The sequence below is a fragment of the Sesamum indicum genome, linkage group LG5, assembly GCF_026168435.1.
Source record: "Sesamum indicum cultivar Baizhima isolate 11 linkage group LG5, ASM2616843v1, whole genome shotgun sequence".
NCBI classification, from domain to species: Eukaryota; Viridiplantae; Streptophyta; class Magnoliopsida; order Lamiales; family Pedaliaceae; genus Sesamum; species Sesamum indicum.
Genome location: NC_142661.1, coordinates 15,027,676 through 15,045,215, shown reverse-complemented (window position 1 = coordinate 15,045,215; position 17,540 = coordinate 15,027,676). Strand labels below are relative to the sequence as shown.

Below are 17,540 nucleotides of genomic sequence, written 5' to 3'. Positions count from 1 at the left end.
AAATTTAAATAATAATTTTCTTAATTGGTCTAAATAACGAATAGATATTAACTAACCAGCAATTTAAATAGTGTTTACAAACTTGTCTGAATGATGGAAAAATGATTAATTGATTATGAAGGCGATACAAGTTCAAAATAAGAACAAAAGAATTGCTAAAAATAAATAAAGTCAAGTATGATAATATATCTAATTTTTTGCTTACATTTCTTGTTTATTCCAATTCGCATTCAACTTTCAAGTCCACCCACAATGAAAATGGAAGCAAAAGAAATTTTCGCCACCATTCGGTAAAATGCTCTATATGATTTCTTGTCACAGAATAGAACGAACAATATAACGCTGACCCCATTTATTCTAGCCGGGCTGCAAATGTCACTAAACAACATTATTTCACTTGATTGATGGCAAATAAATTTATTTTTCCCATTACTCCCGAATATTGAGCAGTAGTATCATAGCCGCGGCCGCGCTCCTGAAGATGTCGAAGCAGGTGCACTCTGCATAAAACAGCAACATCGAATCAGTATACATTGTCAACCTTTGACAAACTTCGTTCAGGGGCATGCATGACGCCACATAAACACACTAGAATACAGGACAGACAGAGCCCCTGGGACGTCATCAATTAGTTATCACCGGTTACTTTTTTCCTTGTCTGAAGACTAAGAGAAACGAGAAAAAAGCATTTATTTATCTGGCATAAGCATTTTCAACAGTTGCATTCAAGGACTGTATTTGACTAATTTCCGTCATCCCCTGCAATTGATATGCACTGGCGCATCAATCTCCTGGAATCCTCAGATCCAGTTACTGCATTCTGACTATTAAATGCATCAGGCTCAAGTCTATGATTAATTAAATTCTTTTTTTCCATTTCGAAAAGCCCCAAAATATTTCCAAAAGTAAAGAACAAATCCCATTTTAAATATATCTTTCTCATTTACCAAGCATCGTTCCCCAAATATTACAACAAAAAGAATCATAATCATTACTATACATGTACATACATATATATTCTCCAATTATTATATATTTTTTATAATTTTAAACTAATATATCAATTTAATATATAAGTTTTGACATCTTAAAATTATTAAAAGATATAATGCGCCACCACTAATTTGCACTAATTATCAAAGACAATGCACAACAACAAACGAAACACCACATATTTTCCTATATGTTTTTATTACCATTTTATGAAACAACCAAAACCAAACAACTAAAAGAATGAACCAAACTCAGTTATAAATTAGCACTCATATCTTAAGATGATCTTTGGTTTCGTTCTGCTCTCAACCACAGCATTTCTCTCATGCTGTCAATTTGGAGATGTATAATAATCAAATATGCCACTATAATTTTTGTTTGTTCAGTAATATCTAGGATAAAGTTTCATCAATGCCAGCTATAGAATGATAAGCGCATGAAGGAAAGTGGAATGATGTTATCTAAAGCTTTAAAAGAATATTTACCAATGGGATCCCTCTGGTTGCTCGTTCTTCCAAAAATCTTGATGGTCTGAAGAAATTACCATATAATTCAGACCACTTTTGGAGACTTCTATACACGCGATTTGCTCCAATGGTGTCTGCCCAGAAAATAATACCACCACTGCCACAACAGACAAATTTCTCAATGGAAATTTTTCTAAATAAACAATAGTAGTAGAACCATTTTTAAACATAATGTAACAGAGGATAATTAAATGGCAAAATTATACTTAGTATCTTTGCAATTATATGCATCACAAATATTGAGGTAACAATATAGAAATATATCGCTTTCTTCCCCTTTGTACACCTCCCTGCCCACTGATTCTCGACTGCCAAATCTCGCACCTGTTATTACATCAGTTTTTCCATCTCTATCATTTTGTTATTACACTGATAGTTTTCCTGCTTTTTGTGCCATCCAGTTCAAGTTTAAATGCATATTCCTTGGTTCAATGTAATTCTCTCTCCATTCTCCATTATAGGTTCCTTGGCAGGAAAAGAAAGCTTGATATTTAGTTAACTATACTTTGCAACATGCGTCCTGATTTTGCCAATTAATCTTTTAAGTACTTGAGAATTCATGGCATTCAGAGCACAGGGAAACTGAATCTTCAATATACAAGGTGAAGGTTATCATTGACAACTGACCGATAAGATGGGAAACTCATGCCAAGAACAGAGGCAATATCAAGATCTGATGCTCGGACAACGACACCATCATCTAAAACTCGACATGCCTCATTCACCACTGGAAAGAGTATCATCTCGACAATTTCTTCATCAGTAACGGATATAGGCTGCATGGATTCAGCAGAAATACTAACTACCAACATTGTACAAGTAAAAGAGCAAGATTAACACCAGAGACAGTTAAACACGTCTATGTGTTAATCTTGTTTGTGGAATAAAAAAATCTACTTATACCTTCCCACCAGGCATAATATTGGTAAGCCTCCTTGATTCCTCTATTATGGGAAGCACAGAAGGATCAGGTTTCGGCTTGCTTCCTCTCTCATAGATATAGTATCCTTTTCCATTACTTTTACCTACAAAAAGAGTAATACTTGTAAGTATCATGTGAAGATAAAATCAAAAATTTTGAAATTAAGCAGTAAAAAAAATTCATCTCTACCATTTCTCCCATTCTTTATGAGAAGCTTAACCAACGGAGACTCAAAGGTTCGCTCCGGGAATGACATAGAAAATTCTTTTGTTGTTGCAACAGCTACTCCATATCCTGCAAGATCCTGAAGCCTGTAGAAGACCAGGAATCACAATCATAAACTATTTGCTAATTGCTACCTTGAACTATCATAGAGTCCATGAAAAGCTTATTCAAATTCTCATTCAGTTTATGGGATAATCTGGAAGAGAAAACAACCTTGGTCACAGAAAGAGAAGTGAAGACTTGGATGGATACAAATATTATAAAAAAATTAAAAGGAAATTACTGGAATGGACCCATAGGCAGGCCGAAGTTGCTAATAAGCTGATCAATTCTGAAGACATCAACCCCCAAGTTAACCAAAAGATGCGCACTTTGGGAGTACGGGAAGAAGGTCCTATTGACTGCAAAGCCAGTGCAGTTTCCAACTACAACAGGAACTTTCTTTATGGTTTTCCCAACAGTCATTAGATCAAGAATTACTTGAGGAGAAGTCTTCTCCGTCCGTATAATCTCCAGGAGAGGCATCACATGGGCAGGACTGTCAACAATTACAACTCAATTAGCAAAAAATTATAATAATTCCCAAACAGAAACAGCTTCCAGTATCTTAGAACACACGGTCCAAAATGTCCAAAATAACTTCTCCTGTGGACATACAGAATTGATGCATCTAAATGGAACCTCTCATAACACTGCAGCCATAATGACGAGTATACATATGTAGATGCAAGAATCATTGGTAATACATGCTTTTAGTAAGACCACAATTTTTTTTCCAGCCGGACAGAATTAAATGGTTCAACAAGGGGTGTTGAATATGAAGATGGACAGTTTGTCAAGGAAGATGAATAATTTCATTTCAGGCCGCGTGTAGCCTTTTCTGAAATTCAAAATTATGAACACTTGGTGAGTCCTAGAAATAGTAAGGAAATTTGTTTATCATATTGCAAAGAACTCATTCTAATATTGTGTTACCACATATGGAAATCTTCTGTCCTACATCATTCGATATAAGTTACAGGTAGATCCAAAGTAATGATATAAGATAAAGCATCCTATTCCAATTTCAGGGAAGTTCACTGAATATAATATTGTTTTCCTCCTTCCCTTCTCATCCATACAAATCCAAGGAATTGATCATAAAGTGAAATTAGTTGCATTGTTAGTTAAACTTCTGATCTACTCCAGGAAGAGGGAGAATAATGGTTTTCAATTTGTTATTATTTTTTTGCCTATGTCTCGTGCAAAATTTTTACAAAATAAGTTCAAAATTTATCAAGGAGCATTAACCTGAAAAAATGTGCACCCACAATTCGATCTTGTGATTTGGTCTTTGCTCCAACTATATTGAGATCAATAGTGGAGGTATTTGAAGCCAAAATACAGTGAGGAGGGCACGCCTTCTCAATATCACCAAAAATTTGCTGCTTCAGGGAAATATTTTCAATAACAGCCTGCAATGAAAACATAAATGTATCAGAAAAATCACAACACTCGACAGCAAAAATAACATTATTAAGCCAGAGATCATCAATACTCTGATATAAGAGAACTTTGGGGGTTATCTTTGTCGCATGTAATTAGATTTGTTATTCAGTTGTCACAGGTTTAAGTTAATGGACTACACTGGATTATGGAGCATTTTTCTTCTAGAGGCCTAATGGATCTGAAAATTGATAGATGTACAGAAAGGGTAATGTGTGTGAAATAGGGAAAGAAAGACCGTTGGTTCAATAACATCATTAATAAATGTCGATAAGTTTGGGTCCATACCCCTTTGGTTTAAGTTGAATGCATTGGCAAGTTAAAGACAATATCTACAACTCCATGGAGAGGTGTAAGGAATTTCAGGTTAAACGGTTCACAAGGCCATATCCATGACCAGTAAAGACTTGATGAAATACATTGTCTGCTAAAGTGGCCTATATTTTGCAGAACATTCTTTTTGCAAAATATAGTCAAGGAACTGATCATTAGGTTTACCTTTTTACAAAGAATATGTATGTGGATTATAAAACAATTCAAGTTCATGATCAAGAAAAGTCGATGGGTAAAGGATCACAAGTACTTAGCATTTCTTAGTTGGAAAGAAGTTACAATTTTCATGCTTCCAAAAACTGAATTTGTTGCTATATATATTTTGAAGATCAAAATCACTCTCTCTGATTACCTCAATGACCATATCCACATCACTGAATTCAGCATAGTCTAAAACACCTTTAAGCATCAAAAGGGCTTTCTCTGCTTTATCCTGTGCTAACTTTCTTTTTGATACCAGACCTCGGACATTTGCTGCCACACAAGCACAGAGATATATGTAATTAGTGAAGTAAAAGGACATCTAAGCTCCCAAACAACTTCAACTTATCATATTTGTCATCAGATAGGCTGACATCCATTATCTCTATTTGCTAAGTCAAAGTACTACTTGAGTGAGTTAGAGTAGAAATGAGAATTTAATGGGTAGCATTAAGCAAATCTAAACTAACCTTCTATAGCTTTTATTCCCTTGAGAAGATACTCAGAATTGACTTCTTTGAGTATAACATAAATATCACTCAAAATGAGAGCTGTAGCAATGCCAGAACCCATTAGTCCTCCACCAATAACAGCAACTTTCTTTATGGATCTTGGTTTCAGCCCAATATCAGAAATATTAGGTACCTGCACAATTAAGTTTAATTTAATTTTTTATCCAGGGAAAAAGGAAAGTTCTATGAGACATAATAAAAGCAAGTTTTGCAAAAGACAACGGAAAAGCATATTTTAGTTACTATTAATAATAGATTCTCTAAGTGAATTCAGGACATCAATACTGTACCAGCAATAAGATGCAGCAGAGAGGTGCTTCCCATAAAAATATTAATCCGTAATAGACAAACTATGGAGGCACAGAACTGGGGCACCACATTATCATGTAACAGTAAGATTTTGGAGTCCAATTCTCACAAATAAAAGTCATGAGCCTGATGCAATAACCGGAATACTCTCTTTACGGACAAGAATTATGGTATCAAAACAGCCAAGATACCTTACTTACACTATGACTAGTGCTGACGTTAATATCATCTTTATAGAAACTTGAAGAGCCTTAAAAAATCCTCTGCTTACCTGAGGCATTTGATCTATTCTCTCTGCCCGAAAGAAAAGAATCAAACGCACTTCTGCATGACTGTCTTAAATTTTTGAGAAGATGGATAATTGACGAAGAAGAAGAACAATAACGAGAACAAAACAAGAACCAGAAACCCAAATTTACGTGATTGTGGTCTCATCAGGATGCCAGTAGGCTGATGTTTCATCCTAAGTTCTCTACTGTATGCTTAAAGTAGAGCAGCTCAGGGAACTATGCATACAGAAAAAGAACAAGTTGTAAGTTCTTTTCTTTAAAAGAAAAGATGTGCACATATTTGAATGAGAAAGTATGAAAATTGCATGCAAGTCTGGTACTGATCGTAATCAGACAAACATGAGATAAGACTAATATATAATTCTTGAAAAACATGAAAACAAAGATAATAGGCCTTGAAGAGCCAAAGATATGGAAACTGCACATGGATACAACATGGATAAATGCTTGGACAAGGTGTTATCACACTTTAAGTATAATGTATTGAGGGCCTAATAAAGAAACGAACAGAAAAGACTGCTGGAGTTGCATCTGAAGTAACACAAGTATTTTTCCAATTGGAAAGCACCTACGAAGCAGTTTGATAGAGATGGTGAATTATGCATAAATTATATAAGTCAACTCAGAACATGTAACACAATTCTCATTTGGTGTCAAGGTAGAAAGTGGAGAACCGTCAAGGTTGAAAACAGCCAAATATAATAAACACACACACACACACACATTTATACATATATAAGTTGTAATAATTTAGGTACATCAGGCTAGCCATATTTGAGACAGGAAAGTTATCCATCATTCAAGTAAAATCTCAAATCCTAACATGGAATAAATCTAATGAGTAGTATCTAGCAAAACTCTGAACCATAATAATATATACTTCTTTTGACACGATCATGAGAGAGTAAATATAATATGATCAGTCCAACATTGACAAAAGCGTTCCAGAGAGTGTACATGCCTCTTAAGTTAGAACTCAAGATCCATATTCAATGTATTGGCTCAGAACTTATTTGAATAATTTTTCTAGTGAACCTTAATCAAGTATGCAGTTAATTGGTTGACATTGTTCAGAAAATCCTTGCTAATATGACTGGGCAAAACTGTTAAGTGGTCGGTGGTGTAATTTGTACCTTTGTTGTTGCCCTTTGAGCGAAAAATGCATGCACTAGGCCTTTCGATGTGTCTGTTGAGACTAGCTCTTTAAATACCTTTGACTCCTGCAGTAAACAAATATATGCTAGTGAGTTGCTAAATTTCAGGGAAACTTCTTTCCAGAAATTATAACTAAAGATCCAGACAACCTTGTTTTCTTTGCATTTTAAATTTGGCAGTATAAAAATAGTAAGCTTGAGTCACCATTCCATTCTTTTTGGGAATTGACTCGACAAATTGTTACATAGAGTTTCCTAAGAACAAATCGCAGTTTCACATAATAACCTTTACTTTCCGAAAGATGTTCAAAAAGAGACCGCCAAATATGCAGTTCATTTATCCTTCAAGAACCAATTGCCAACTATATAAATTTATTCTGAAACAAGAAGAAGATTTTGCAGATGTTTCTCCCCAACAAAACAGTTTCAGATAACTTTGATAAACCATGTCTTAGAAATGAAATTACCTTCAAAAGCCCATGATATCCACCATGAATGATTCCTTCTTCAATCACATCAAGACATGCCTGGTGTTGAGGCATGTTTTTAGCAGTCTGTTTGGCCTGTTGTCTCGCGGTGTTTATTATATCATGCACTTCAGGCAGGGAACCAAGTTTGTCTGTCCTATGAAGAGAACGCACCCACGGTTTGCGTCGTCCTGCAATGTCTAATGCCCATTGTCGAGATACTTTCAGTAATTCATCTGAAGGCACAACAGCATCAACAAGGCCAAGCTTCTTTCCTTCTTCTGATGTTATCGATTTAGATAACTGTGAAAGTATGGTCGTTGAGTCAACATAAAGCAAAGCCAGCATTTGCAAACAGAATGACAACAAAACATGCATAATACTCACATCAATTAGTAGCAGATTAAAAACCTATCACTCTGGGAGATAAACTTTCAGACAAGATGAAAAGGAGGTATAATTTAAATGCTGTGAAACTTTGACCAATGGTGCATACACTAGACCGCATGTTTCCCTTTCACAAAGAGATTTCAATCACATGACAGAAAAATAACGTTTTTCTATTTCAAAGTTGACCAAAACAGACAGAATGAGCACAGGAGTTACATGAATGATTTTTGCAACCAATGCATGGAAAGGAAAAACGGCAGTTAAGCGACCATTTAGAAGTTTGATCAGTAGTTCCTTAGACCTGATAAATGGGAGAAGTGACGCTTCAAACATAAGTAATATCAAGCAATGCAAAAAATTGAATAGGCAGCCAATAGATCGTATAATTTCTTTCTCAACTTCACCATCAGCAACTTCAACATCGACCAAATAACTTGTGGGTTCCATCTGACTTATCAAAATCCCAATTACCAATTTCACTACATAATTAAAAGTCATATTGCTTTCAATAATTGAATGTCGATTATGTTGAGATTAGATTTTCTCATTCATGCACATTCAATTATCCCACACATGGTACAAGCACCTCAATGCCATGTTATATCCACAGGGACTGAAAAGGAATAAGTATTTTTGACATCTCTCTTTTCTACTTGAAAAGCTTTACATGCACATAGCATTGAGGCTTTTAAAGGTTGCAGAATAAATTTGGACGAGAGACACACTTACTATGAGGAACACAGCATAGGCTACAATCGCCGAGCACTAACAAATGATAGAAAGTGAAATCAGGCAGAAAGATGCATGCTTGGACTAAGTATTTGAATCACGTGAGATGGTTGCAAATGAAGTGTACTTCTCCTTTTCAATATATAGCACAGTCATATAAACTGATATATAAATTCCCTATAATACACATGACACACATAATAATCACCAAACAACAAAAGTATAAAGAGAAACTAAAAGAGTATGCTGAAACAGTCATATAATAAACTCTTCCACAAAAGCACATCTTATGAGTTTACATGTTTAGAACCAAAATTTAATCTCTTTATCCTTTCTGCTTTGTGATGAGTTACAGGGAGGAAATTTACCAGCATAATTTCAAGAGCTTTTGGCAACCCTATAAGCCTTGGCAGACGTTGTGTGCCTTGAATAACAGCCATGAAAAGAATGTCAATCAGTTAGTAGAAATGAATGAATTTCTCTACAATGAGCTACTGACTAATTGACCAAAAAATGTTACTTAGCAGGCAATCTTACCTCCTGAGCCAGGAAGAACTCCTAGAGTGAGTTCTGGCAGACCAAGTTGTGTTCTGGGTGCAGCAATGCGAGCATGGCATACCTGCAATAACACTTAGAAATATGATGATGGTATACTTTACCAGATATGATCAAATAAGTGTAAACTACCAGACATTTTTAAGTGTATGCGGAGAAAATCACAAACCAAAGCCAGTTCCAAGCCACCTCCAAGTGCGAGCCCCTCGATAGCAGCAACAGTAGGTTTCTTTCCATCTGATTAAGACAATATTAAGCAGCAAAGAGATTTAGGAGAAAATTCAGGAGTACTAAATCTTAAATCTGAGAAAGCATGGAATATTGAATTAGTCAAGGACCTTCTACCACGTTCGTGAAGATATCAACAGATGCATCAGGTAAGATAGAAATATCTCCTGCACATACAAAAATCATTAATTCCCAAGCACGTAGTACAGGTTCTAGCTTGATCGTTAAAGTAAACACAAAGAAAGACATTAGACTATGCACGTACCTGTTTTATGTACCATCTCAAACACATTGATGTCGAAGCCGCCAGAGAATCTTCCACCATTGCCTAAGAGTTGAGTAAAATTAAAAAATCAGTTGTCAAATCTCTCCAGATAAAAGAGATCAGTATGATCGTGACCATTAGTCCACTTAAGGGACAGAATCGCAGAGATGATGTTGATACTATAATTAAACCTGGTAACTTATGATGAATAACAAGTGCCTTGAGTTGAGAGATAGTTCTCTACCATTTACATATTAGCTGAGAGGTCATAGCATATTGAACAAGGTCTTCAGCTAGTAACCAAATTCAGGAACATGCAGATGAACATGAATCTTCAGTTAAGTTTTTAGTTGTTGCTATAATTATACTATTCCACTAGATCCTCTATGAAAAACCAACATAACTAAAAATACTAGAAAAAGCAAGACAACTGAAAAAAATACAATCAAATATATAGTTGATTGGAGATTCCTGACTAAAATCAAAACCAAAAGCAGTAATACTATCAGAAAGTAACTTTTTCCACACAACATACATCGAGTGGAACAGTTGATAGCGATATCAACAATCACCAATCACTCAACAATATACGACAATCCAAAACTGGAAAATCCAAAAAAGAAAATAATAATAATAAGTCCAAAAAAGGAGATATACCAGTAACAACAATAGCTTTAACATCATCCCTTCTCATGGCCTCACTAAACTTCTCCTTCAGACCATCGAAAACTACAAAGAAAAAACAAAGCCTAGTGAAAAGATAGTCACCATAATTCCAACCACACCACAACTTCCCCAAAACTTACCGGTAAGGGCAAGAGCATTGACGGGAGGGTTAGAGAAGGTGATTATTGCAACGCCGTCGCTTCCGACCTCCATAGTTACTCTAGCCTGCTTCATTTTTCCTCCTCCTCTCTTCTTTCCTCTGGATCAGAAAATGCAGAGACAAAATAATAGTAGTACTAGCATTCAAGCTTGAATAAGAAATTATAAGTAGAGTAGAGTGGGCGAAATTAAGAGGAAAACGCAGCCACAATGACAAGGCAATTTCGTAGTTGACCGACGAGTTGATGCAGTGTGGGCATCGCCAAAAACGTGGTGGCCCCGGAGTTCCACTCCTGTTTCAGGTAGCAAAGACTGGGTTTGGATTTTCTATTTCGGGTCGGATGCCTCTTTTACTTTCATCAATTCTCTGCTCCTCCTTTGTTGCATATAATAAATAATTTTTTTATATTTTAAAATATATTATAAATTAATAGATTATATTAAAAAATAAAAAATTAATTCATTAGTTAATCTAAAATTTTAAAAATTTAATAAGTTAATTATCTTATTAATTAAAAGGCATTTTTAACTTCATAAAAAATTAATCCAGTGATATTATTAACCGCTATTTGTGAGTACGAGAGATTTTTTTCTTTTTTATATTAGTATAAATATACATATTATGTATATAACAATTAGAATTAATTACACTTAAATCTCCTCTGAAAATATAAAACTATATTTTTTCTTAATATTTTTTTAAATTACACTTACATCCTCTCTGAAAGTTCTTTTTTTGCACCTAACACCACTCCCTTGGAATTTGGACGAAAAATGCTAGCGCTAAAAAAAATTACATAAATTTTTAATTTTGTCGCTCATTTAACATTTTATGTATATATTTTTTGTACTTACAAACTGTAATACACATATGTGGAGTGAGATTAAAATTATTACATTTTTTCCTTACAAGGAAAAAATATAAAATGAGTGGTAAAATTAAAAATTTATATAATATAAAATATAAATGAAATAAATAAGTGTATAAAATATAACCAAAAAAATAATATTTATGGTCGGTGGGTTATAATTATTGCTATTGTGAAGAAAAACGTATTATTTAAATTATATATTTATTTTTTATATTTTGTTATGCAATTTTGTTGATCCAACGTTGAATAAAAGTGGAAATATTACTAAAATTGAAGGATATTAAATGAAAATTATTCAAATTAAATAAGGGTTGGTAAGTTTCAGTACTTATGGGGATGATGTTAATAATTAGCTATTTTCGTATGTAAATAGCATAGATATAGATACGCTCATAACTAAGAATACACGACTTTCGACCATATGTTTAATATTTCTATTATTTATATATGCGTACTATTCCGAAAAATGAGAAAGCAAAATTGACTATCCACAACCCCTTTGAAAGATTGTACTTGCGTGTGCACCGGCCAAGATCTCTACGATTAGGACTGGCAGATGAGTCGAGCCTGCTCGATTTTGAGCTCAAGCACAATTACCTCAACTCGCGAGCTTTTTTTATTTTTTTATATATATTTTTATTTTTGAAATTTTTATATATTTGATTTCATATTCAATACTTTATTAAGTTTATACTCAAAATTGACCATATGTTATAATTGTTAATTGATATCATACATTTTATTTTGGATAATAATAAATTATTGTACTTTTATTTATACATTTAATGTTTATACAAAATTAATTTAATCAACAGCTTGGTAAATTATATTATCTTTTATAAAATAATTATTTAATATAACACATGTAAATTTTATGTTATATTTAATATATACTTTTTTTTAAATTGACAAGTTATTTACTTATGAGTTTTTTTTATCTGTTTTTAAATTTTATATTTATATCAAGATACATATTATGCGTTATGCAATCTATTTTATTATTTATAAATTTATGTTGAAATTTAGTGATTTCTATGAAGTAATCTAAAAATAATGATAATAAAAATACTAATGATGGTTGAATAATTTAATTATTTTATTATATGTATAATGAGATCAAAAAGTTTAATAAACAATTACGATATCTTCAAATTCGGGCACCCGATTCATCCCAAATTCAAATATATATAAGATTATGTCCATTACATCAAATCACACGATAAGATTTAAAATCACATGACCTAATTCAACGATATAACATCTTGAAAGATTACTCTTATGTTTTGAGTACGATATCTCAACATCCGTATATCCAATAAATCTACAACTTTACCAAATGTATTTTCTATAAGTTTGACCATATCTAACAGTTTAATTTGAATTTTATGGCCCAATTAATACATATTGTTTAATAATGTACGATGATAATTAAATTAATGCAATACTAATATTTATAAATATACAAATTTATTTCGGATTGTGAGTATATATTAATTTCAACTATAAAGTATTTTTATGTATTTCAATTGTATTATTCCAGATAATTGATACTTTTCTATAATTTTAAATTGTTCAGTATTGATTTTTTGGGTATATTTTACTAATTATATTATTACTAAACTAATCAGTCGTCCTCGGGGCAGAATTGTAAACAACAGAAAAGAAATAATTAACTGGGAGAGGCCTTAATGTTTTGAATATGGTCCCCATGTTACTCGTGTCGCACTCCTGGCTCATGCCACTCTCTGCCTATTTGTTTATGTTTTTATTTTCAGTTTTTGAAATCGATGGTATAAAAATGAGATCGACTAAATTTTTATTAGTTTGGGGTGTAATTTTAATATGATAATATTAGAATATAGTATAAGTCTGTTTTATTTCCCCGCTTCTTTTCTCAATGATGACTGTGATATTTATACTGATACAATCTTATGATAATTAAGGTAGAAAAGGATAAAGTACTACTTTATTCCGCACCTACCTTTATTACATGGTTAGGATTAATTGGTCAGAACCATTTCAGTAATTCGCTACATCTGCGTCGATTTGGTAAGTTGACCTCTCTTTTTTTCTTTGATTCATTTCTTTCTTCAGCACCTTCATTTGTTTTCACGAATATCAATATTTTCTTCTTCAACACATTCCTTTTCGACTGTAGAGTCTTTTCCTATTCTAAGGGTTTGTATGGTTGGGCGAAAAGTGGGTGCGTAAGAAGAGTAGAATTAAAAATGAATGTTAATGATGGGAAAAATCCTGATTTGGCAAAAATACCCTTAATGAAGGGCATTTTTGTAAATTTTCGGTATAAGATCCGCATACCACTAAGACGGGTCGGAAAGAACCCGCTCCAACAACTGAAGACCCGAGTAATAAAAGCCGTTTGATCTGAGACGCTATCTTCTAGATGGTGACACGTGGCTCAAACCACCGTATATATCTGAAACTATAAATACTCTGAGACGTCATTTATTGAGGTAACTGTTGTCTATTATTTTCGACCTACAATCTTAGCTCGCACAGTTCTACCTCAATCAACTCTAACTTGAGCGTCGGAGAGTCGTAGTCGGGGACACACCCGACGAGCCCCACGTTCGTGTTTCAATTCTCAGGACCCAATCACTCGATCTTGGGAGGATATGTGGCTGAGAACGATCTACAGTCGTGGTCACATGTTTCGAGCTTGATCAAATGTATAAGAATAAGTTTGATGTTTGGTTCGAAAAAATAGATGAAGGATAAATAAAACTTAAAGTATATGAAACTCATTTGCGGTTCAATTTTGTTTTTCGTCAAAAATTGGGCAAAAATATAAATATATAAGGCCAAAAAGACAAAACAAAAAATACATATTTTATTTTTATTTATTCTATTAACCGTACACATAATTTTCCTCCAAATATTTTCTCAAACACCAAAAAGCCGTCCTACTTGGGTTGTCGTCAGTCCACGAGGTTTCCCAAAAAGCAAAATTCGTTGATGCAAGTTATAAAAGGAGAGAAACAGAAGATCACGGGCCACCGAAGGACTTAGGTTTGCGATGTTGTTTCTCCTGACCTGACAAAATCCTCGAATTAACTGCATGCAAACAGATAGAATCTCTGTTAAATGTGTCGTTGGCTGCTTCTCCCTCTCTCACTTCTGCCATCAAATATTCACTTGAGCACAAACAGACACAGGAAAAAGTTAAATATCAAGAATCACGAGACTCCATTAATCACCGACTTCTCCATACACATGATATATATATATATATATATATAGAGAGAGAGAGAGAGAGAGAGAGAGTTTAAGTTTGAATGTGTTGAAAAAACACTATGGAAAAGACGAGAAGAATACAGCAGGAGGACTCCAGCATTTGTTTGGTTGATAATGCAAAAGAGTTGGAGAAATGTGTGCAAGTCAGTCATGTTTTTGCACATCAGTCTTTTGTTCAGCTTCTTTTATAATAAATACTGATTTGAGGGGTGTGAATAATTTGGTTGCAGGAGCTGAGGAATTTCAGCTCTCAACTCTACCATGCTGCTGATTACTGTGAAACAAGTTTCTTAAACACACAAGACAAGACAATGTAAGTGCTTTTATCTCGGGTCTCAAATCTTGTTCACTTTCATCATCTCTACTCTACTTCTGCGTAGGCTTAAATATATTTTTGGTTCTATAATTTTCTTATTTTGTTATTTATATCTTAACATTGACTACGAAGTAGGACGAATCATAATTTCAATCCAAATACGAGAAATCTAAATTTTATCTTATTTTTTTTCCATTCAGAGTTTTTTACACATTATTATTTTTGCAAAAGATTCCGTTGTATTTAAAACTAATTTATGACTAAGTTTAATTGAAACTCAAGATGTACGGTGGGCAGACTGAATTAGGTCGGCCCAAGACTGTATTAGCATAATAAAAGAAAAGCGGGCTGATTTGGCCCTGGCGCGATTGGATTTTGGGCTTATTATTATCTAACTTAATTATACTACAAGCTTGTCATTCAAGTTATTATTGAAATTCATTATGTAATTTTGATTACTTATTTTCTTTATTTATTATTTCATAAGACAACTATAAATTTAAGTAACTGTTCAAAAGAATAATACAATTTCATAAATAAATAAAACAAGCCCAATCGAGGTAGGTCCAGACCCGGACTAGGCCTCAGCTATGCTGGTCCATGCATCCATTCTGAGTTTAAAAATGAACCCAATTAAGAGTATTTACTCGGTCAGTCTTTTCTAAACTGGTCCACATCGGTCCTAAACCATCGAACGAGTATTAATTTTGTCATTATAGTGTTGCACCCACATTTACCTTGAATTCTAATTTGTATGTAAGCATGCAGTGTGGTAGAGACAACAAAGGAGTACATTTCCAGGGCTGTTGCCACAGTGGTTGATCATTTAGGCGGCATCTCAGCTAATCTTGAATACTCTCTTCGTAATAGCGATTCAATTCCTCAAACAGAACACAAAATTGACATGTTGAAATTGGTCAGAACCAGACGACCCTCCAAACCCTTTTCAGTAATGTATATCCTTCTCAATTCTCTGAAAGAACGACCGCTCACTAATGAGTTTTTCTCATCGTATTGTCGACAGAGAATTGGTACATGGCAGCAACAGTCACACAAACTTGCCCTGGAAAGATTTTACCTGACTGCCGATTTCTCCAGACACCACTGTCGCTATATATTGCCGCGTGCGGAATAACTTGAAATCGTGTTTCACTCAATAGATTATTTATGATATTCTGCATACATTTACATGTGTTTTTTTTTTTATGTTTCTTTTGTTTGTGACCAGCTTCAAAAGATTCTGAGACGAAGAATGTGGAATCAAGGTGATCAGCTTTAGTCCGCGATAAATGCAATTTACTTTCTGTGATATGCAAAATGAGTAAAAAAAATTATTATGAAAAAAGAATTAGCAAATTACCCCCTATCAATGATTTAGATAAGAGATAATTTGCAAATTTTTTCACATGGAATTTTTTGCTCATTTATCACATAACGAAGTGTGTGTAAATGCATTTTTTCCCTTAAAAGTTTCGGTTTGGCAATTGGATTGTAAATATTCGAGAAAATGGATTGAAGGAAATTTTAGTTCTCTAATAATGAGGTAAATTGCTTTATTTTGAAAAAAACAAGAGGTAACTCGACATAATAATGCAGGTGTACTAAAGACGAGGTTGAGGCGGAGAATGAAAAAAGAAATGAATTCGAGACGGAGGAGCCACTATTTTTGCACACCTATAACTGCAAGCCATCTTCGCAAGTTGAGAACTCAAAAATGGATAGGGTGAAAAACAAGGAATTTTTACCTGCAGGTACGTAATAGAATCAGAAATTCGCTTAATGAAATAGTTCCAAAATCAACATTCTCTAATATTTCTACATTTTTTGTTCTGGCAGTGGTTCCGGTGCATGATCGCCTAGCGATATTGCCAAAAGCTGAGCAATCCAGATTCCAGTTTCAGGTAGGATTCCTTGTTTGTTAAGTGTTGCGTGATACCATAACAATGACAGCGAACCTTGTGGATGCAGGGAGCGCACAGGCAGAAACCCAACATGATCAGTTGGAAAGTGATGCAGAACAAAGACATCACATCGCTTATTCGGCGTCGCAAACAAATTCTTACTTAATTACAACTATGGAACATTATATCTAGGTTCTAGTTAGTTTGAGGTGGTGGAGTTTAACTGTAACCATAGTTAGTTTCTGCTTTGAAAAGATTATGGTTCTCCTGGTGGATTCTCTGGAGTTTGATAGACTGGATTAATGACCCCAAAAAGACGGCATTTGGGGAGATGAATCCTACTTTCGCCCGGGATGATTTTGATCCTCTATTTGAATTCATGTTTCTGGTGATTTTTATCGGATTGGGATGGGCGGATCCTGTTATGTATATATTATATTTTTGTTTTATAACATATTAATTTTATATAACTTATAAGATCTTATAAAAAAAATTAGAAAAAATAACTTTTTTTTAAAAATTTATAAGGTCCAATATATCTTATTTTGAGATGTTATAAACTCTTTAAAAAAAAATTAGCGGAATAAATATTTAAAATTTATAAACTCTCAAACATCTTATAAAATGTTTTGAGGAGCTTATAAGCTTAACCAAACACCCTCTTAGTTCAATAGTCCTTTATGAAATGCTCCATCTCCCAAATTGATGTGTATATATCACTTCTGATGTAATTCACATAAAGGGCATGACCAACCTGAACTGGGAAAAACCGAGTAACTATGGAGG

At 33.8% G+C, this 17,540-nt stretch overlaps 2 protein-coding genes across 3 annotated transcripts; one reads left to right on the top strand and one right to left on the bottom strand.

Moving 5' to 3' along the window:
• Positions 1-152: 152 nt before the first annotated feature.
• AIM1 (Enoyl-CoA hydratase/isomerase family) lies at positions 153-10,735 on the bottom strand. The gene is made up of 18 exons (XM_011080007.3): positions 10,392-10,735; positions 10,243-10,314; positions 9,586-9,648; positions 9,431-9,487; positions 9,262-9,329; positions 9,075-9,156; positions 8,906-8,961; positions 7,419-7,721; positions 6,931-7,017; positions 5,157-5,331; positions 4,838-4,959; positions 3,958-4,121; positions 2,951-3,205; positions 2,632-2,753; positions 2,424-2,545; positions 2,148-2,296; positions 1,479-1,617; positions 153-500 (listed from the first exon to the last, which is right to left on the bottom strand). Exons 1-18 carry the CDS (start codon positions 10,483-10,485, stop codon positions 456-458), a joined length of 2,175 nt encoding a protein of 724 aa, XP_011078309.1. The 5' UTR covers positions 10,486-10,735; the 3' UTR covers positions 153-455.
• A 3,503-nt stretch (positions 10,736-14,238) lies between these two features.
• LOC105162084 (putative protein ABIL1) lies at positions 14,239-17,183 on the top strand. Of its 2 annotated transcripts, none has more exons than XM_088880575.1 (8): positions 14,239-14,680; positions 14,768-14,850; positions 15,622-15,769; positions 15,878-15,977; positions 16,082-16,118; positions 16,450-16,604; positions 16,690-16,754; positions 16,804-17,183. In XM_088880575.1, the coding sequence occupies exons 1-8, from the start codon at positions 14,597-14,599 to the stop codon at positions 16,918-16,920; spliced, it is 789 nt and encodes a 262-aa protein (XP_088736701.1). In that variant the 5' UTR covers positions 14,239-14,596; the 3' UTR covers positions 16,921-17,183. The 2 variants fall into 2 exon arrangements, with proteins under 2 accessions (XP_088736701.1, XP_011078311.1); XM_011080009.3 differs by having other exon boundaries at positions 14,389-14,680; positions 16,822-17,183.
• Positions 17,184-17,540: the final 357 nt, after the last annotated feature.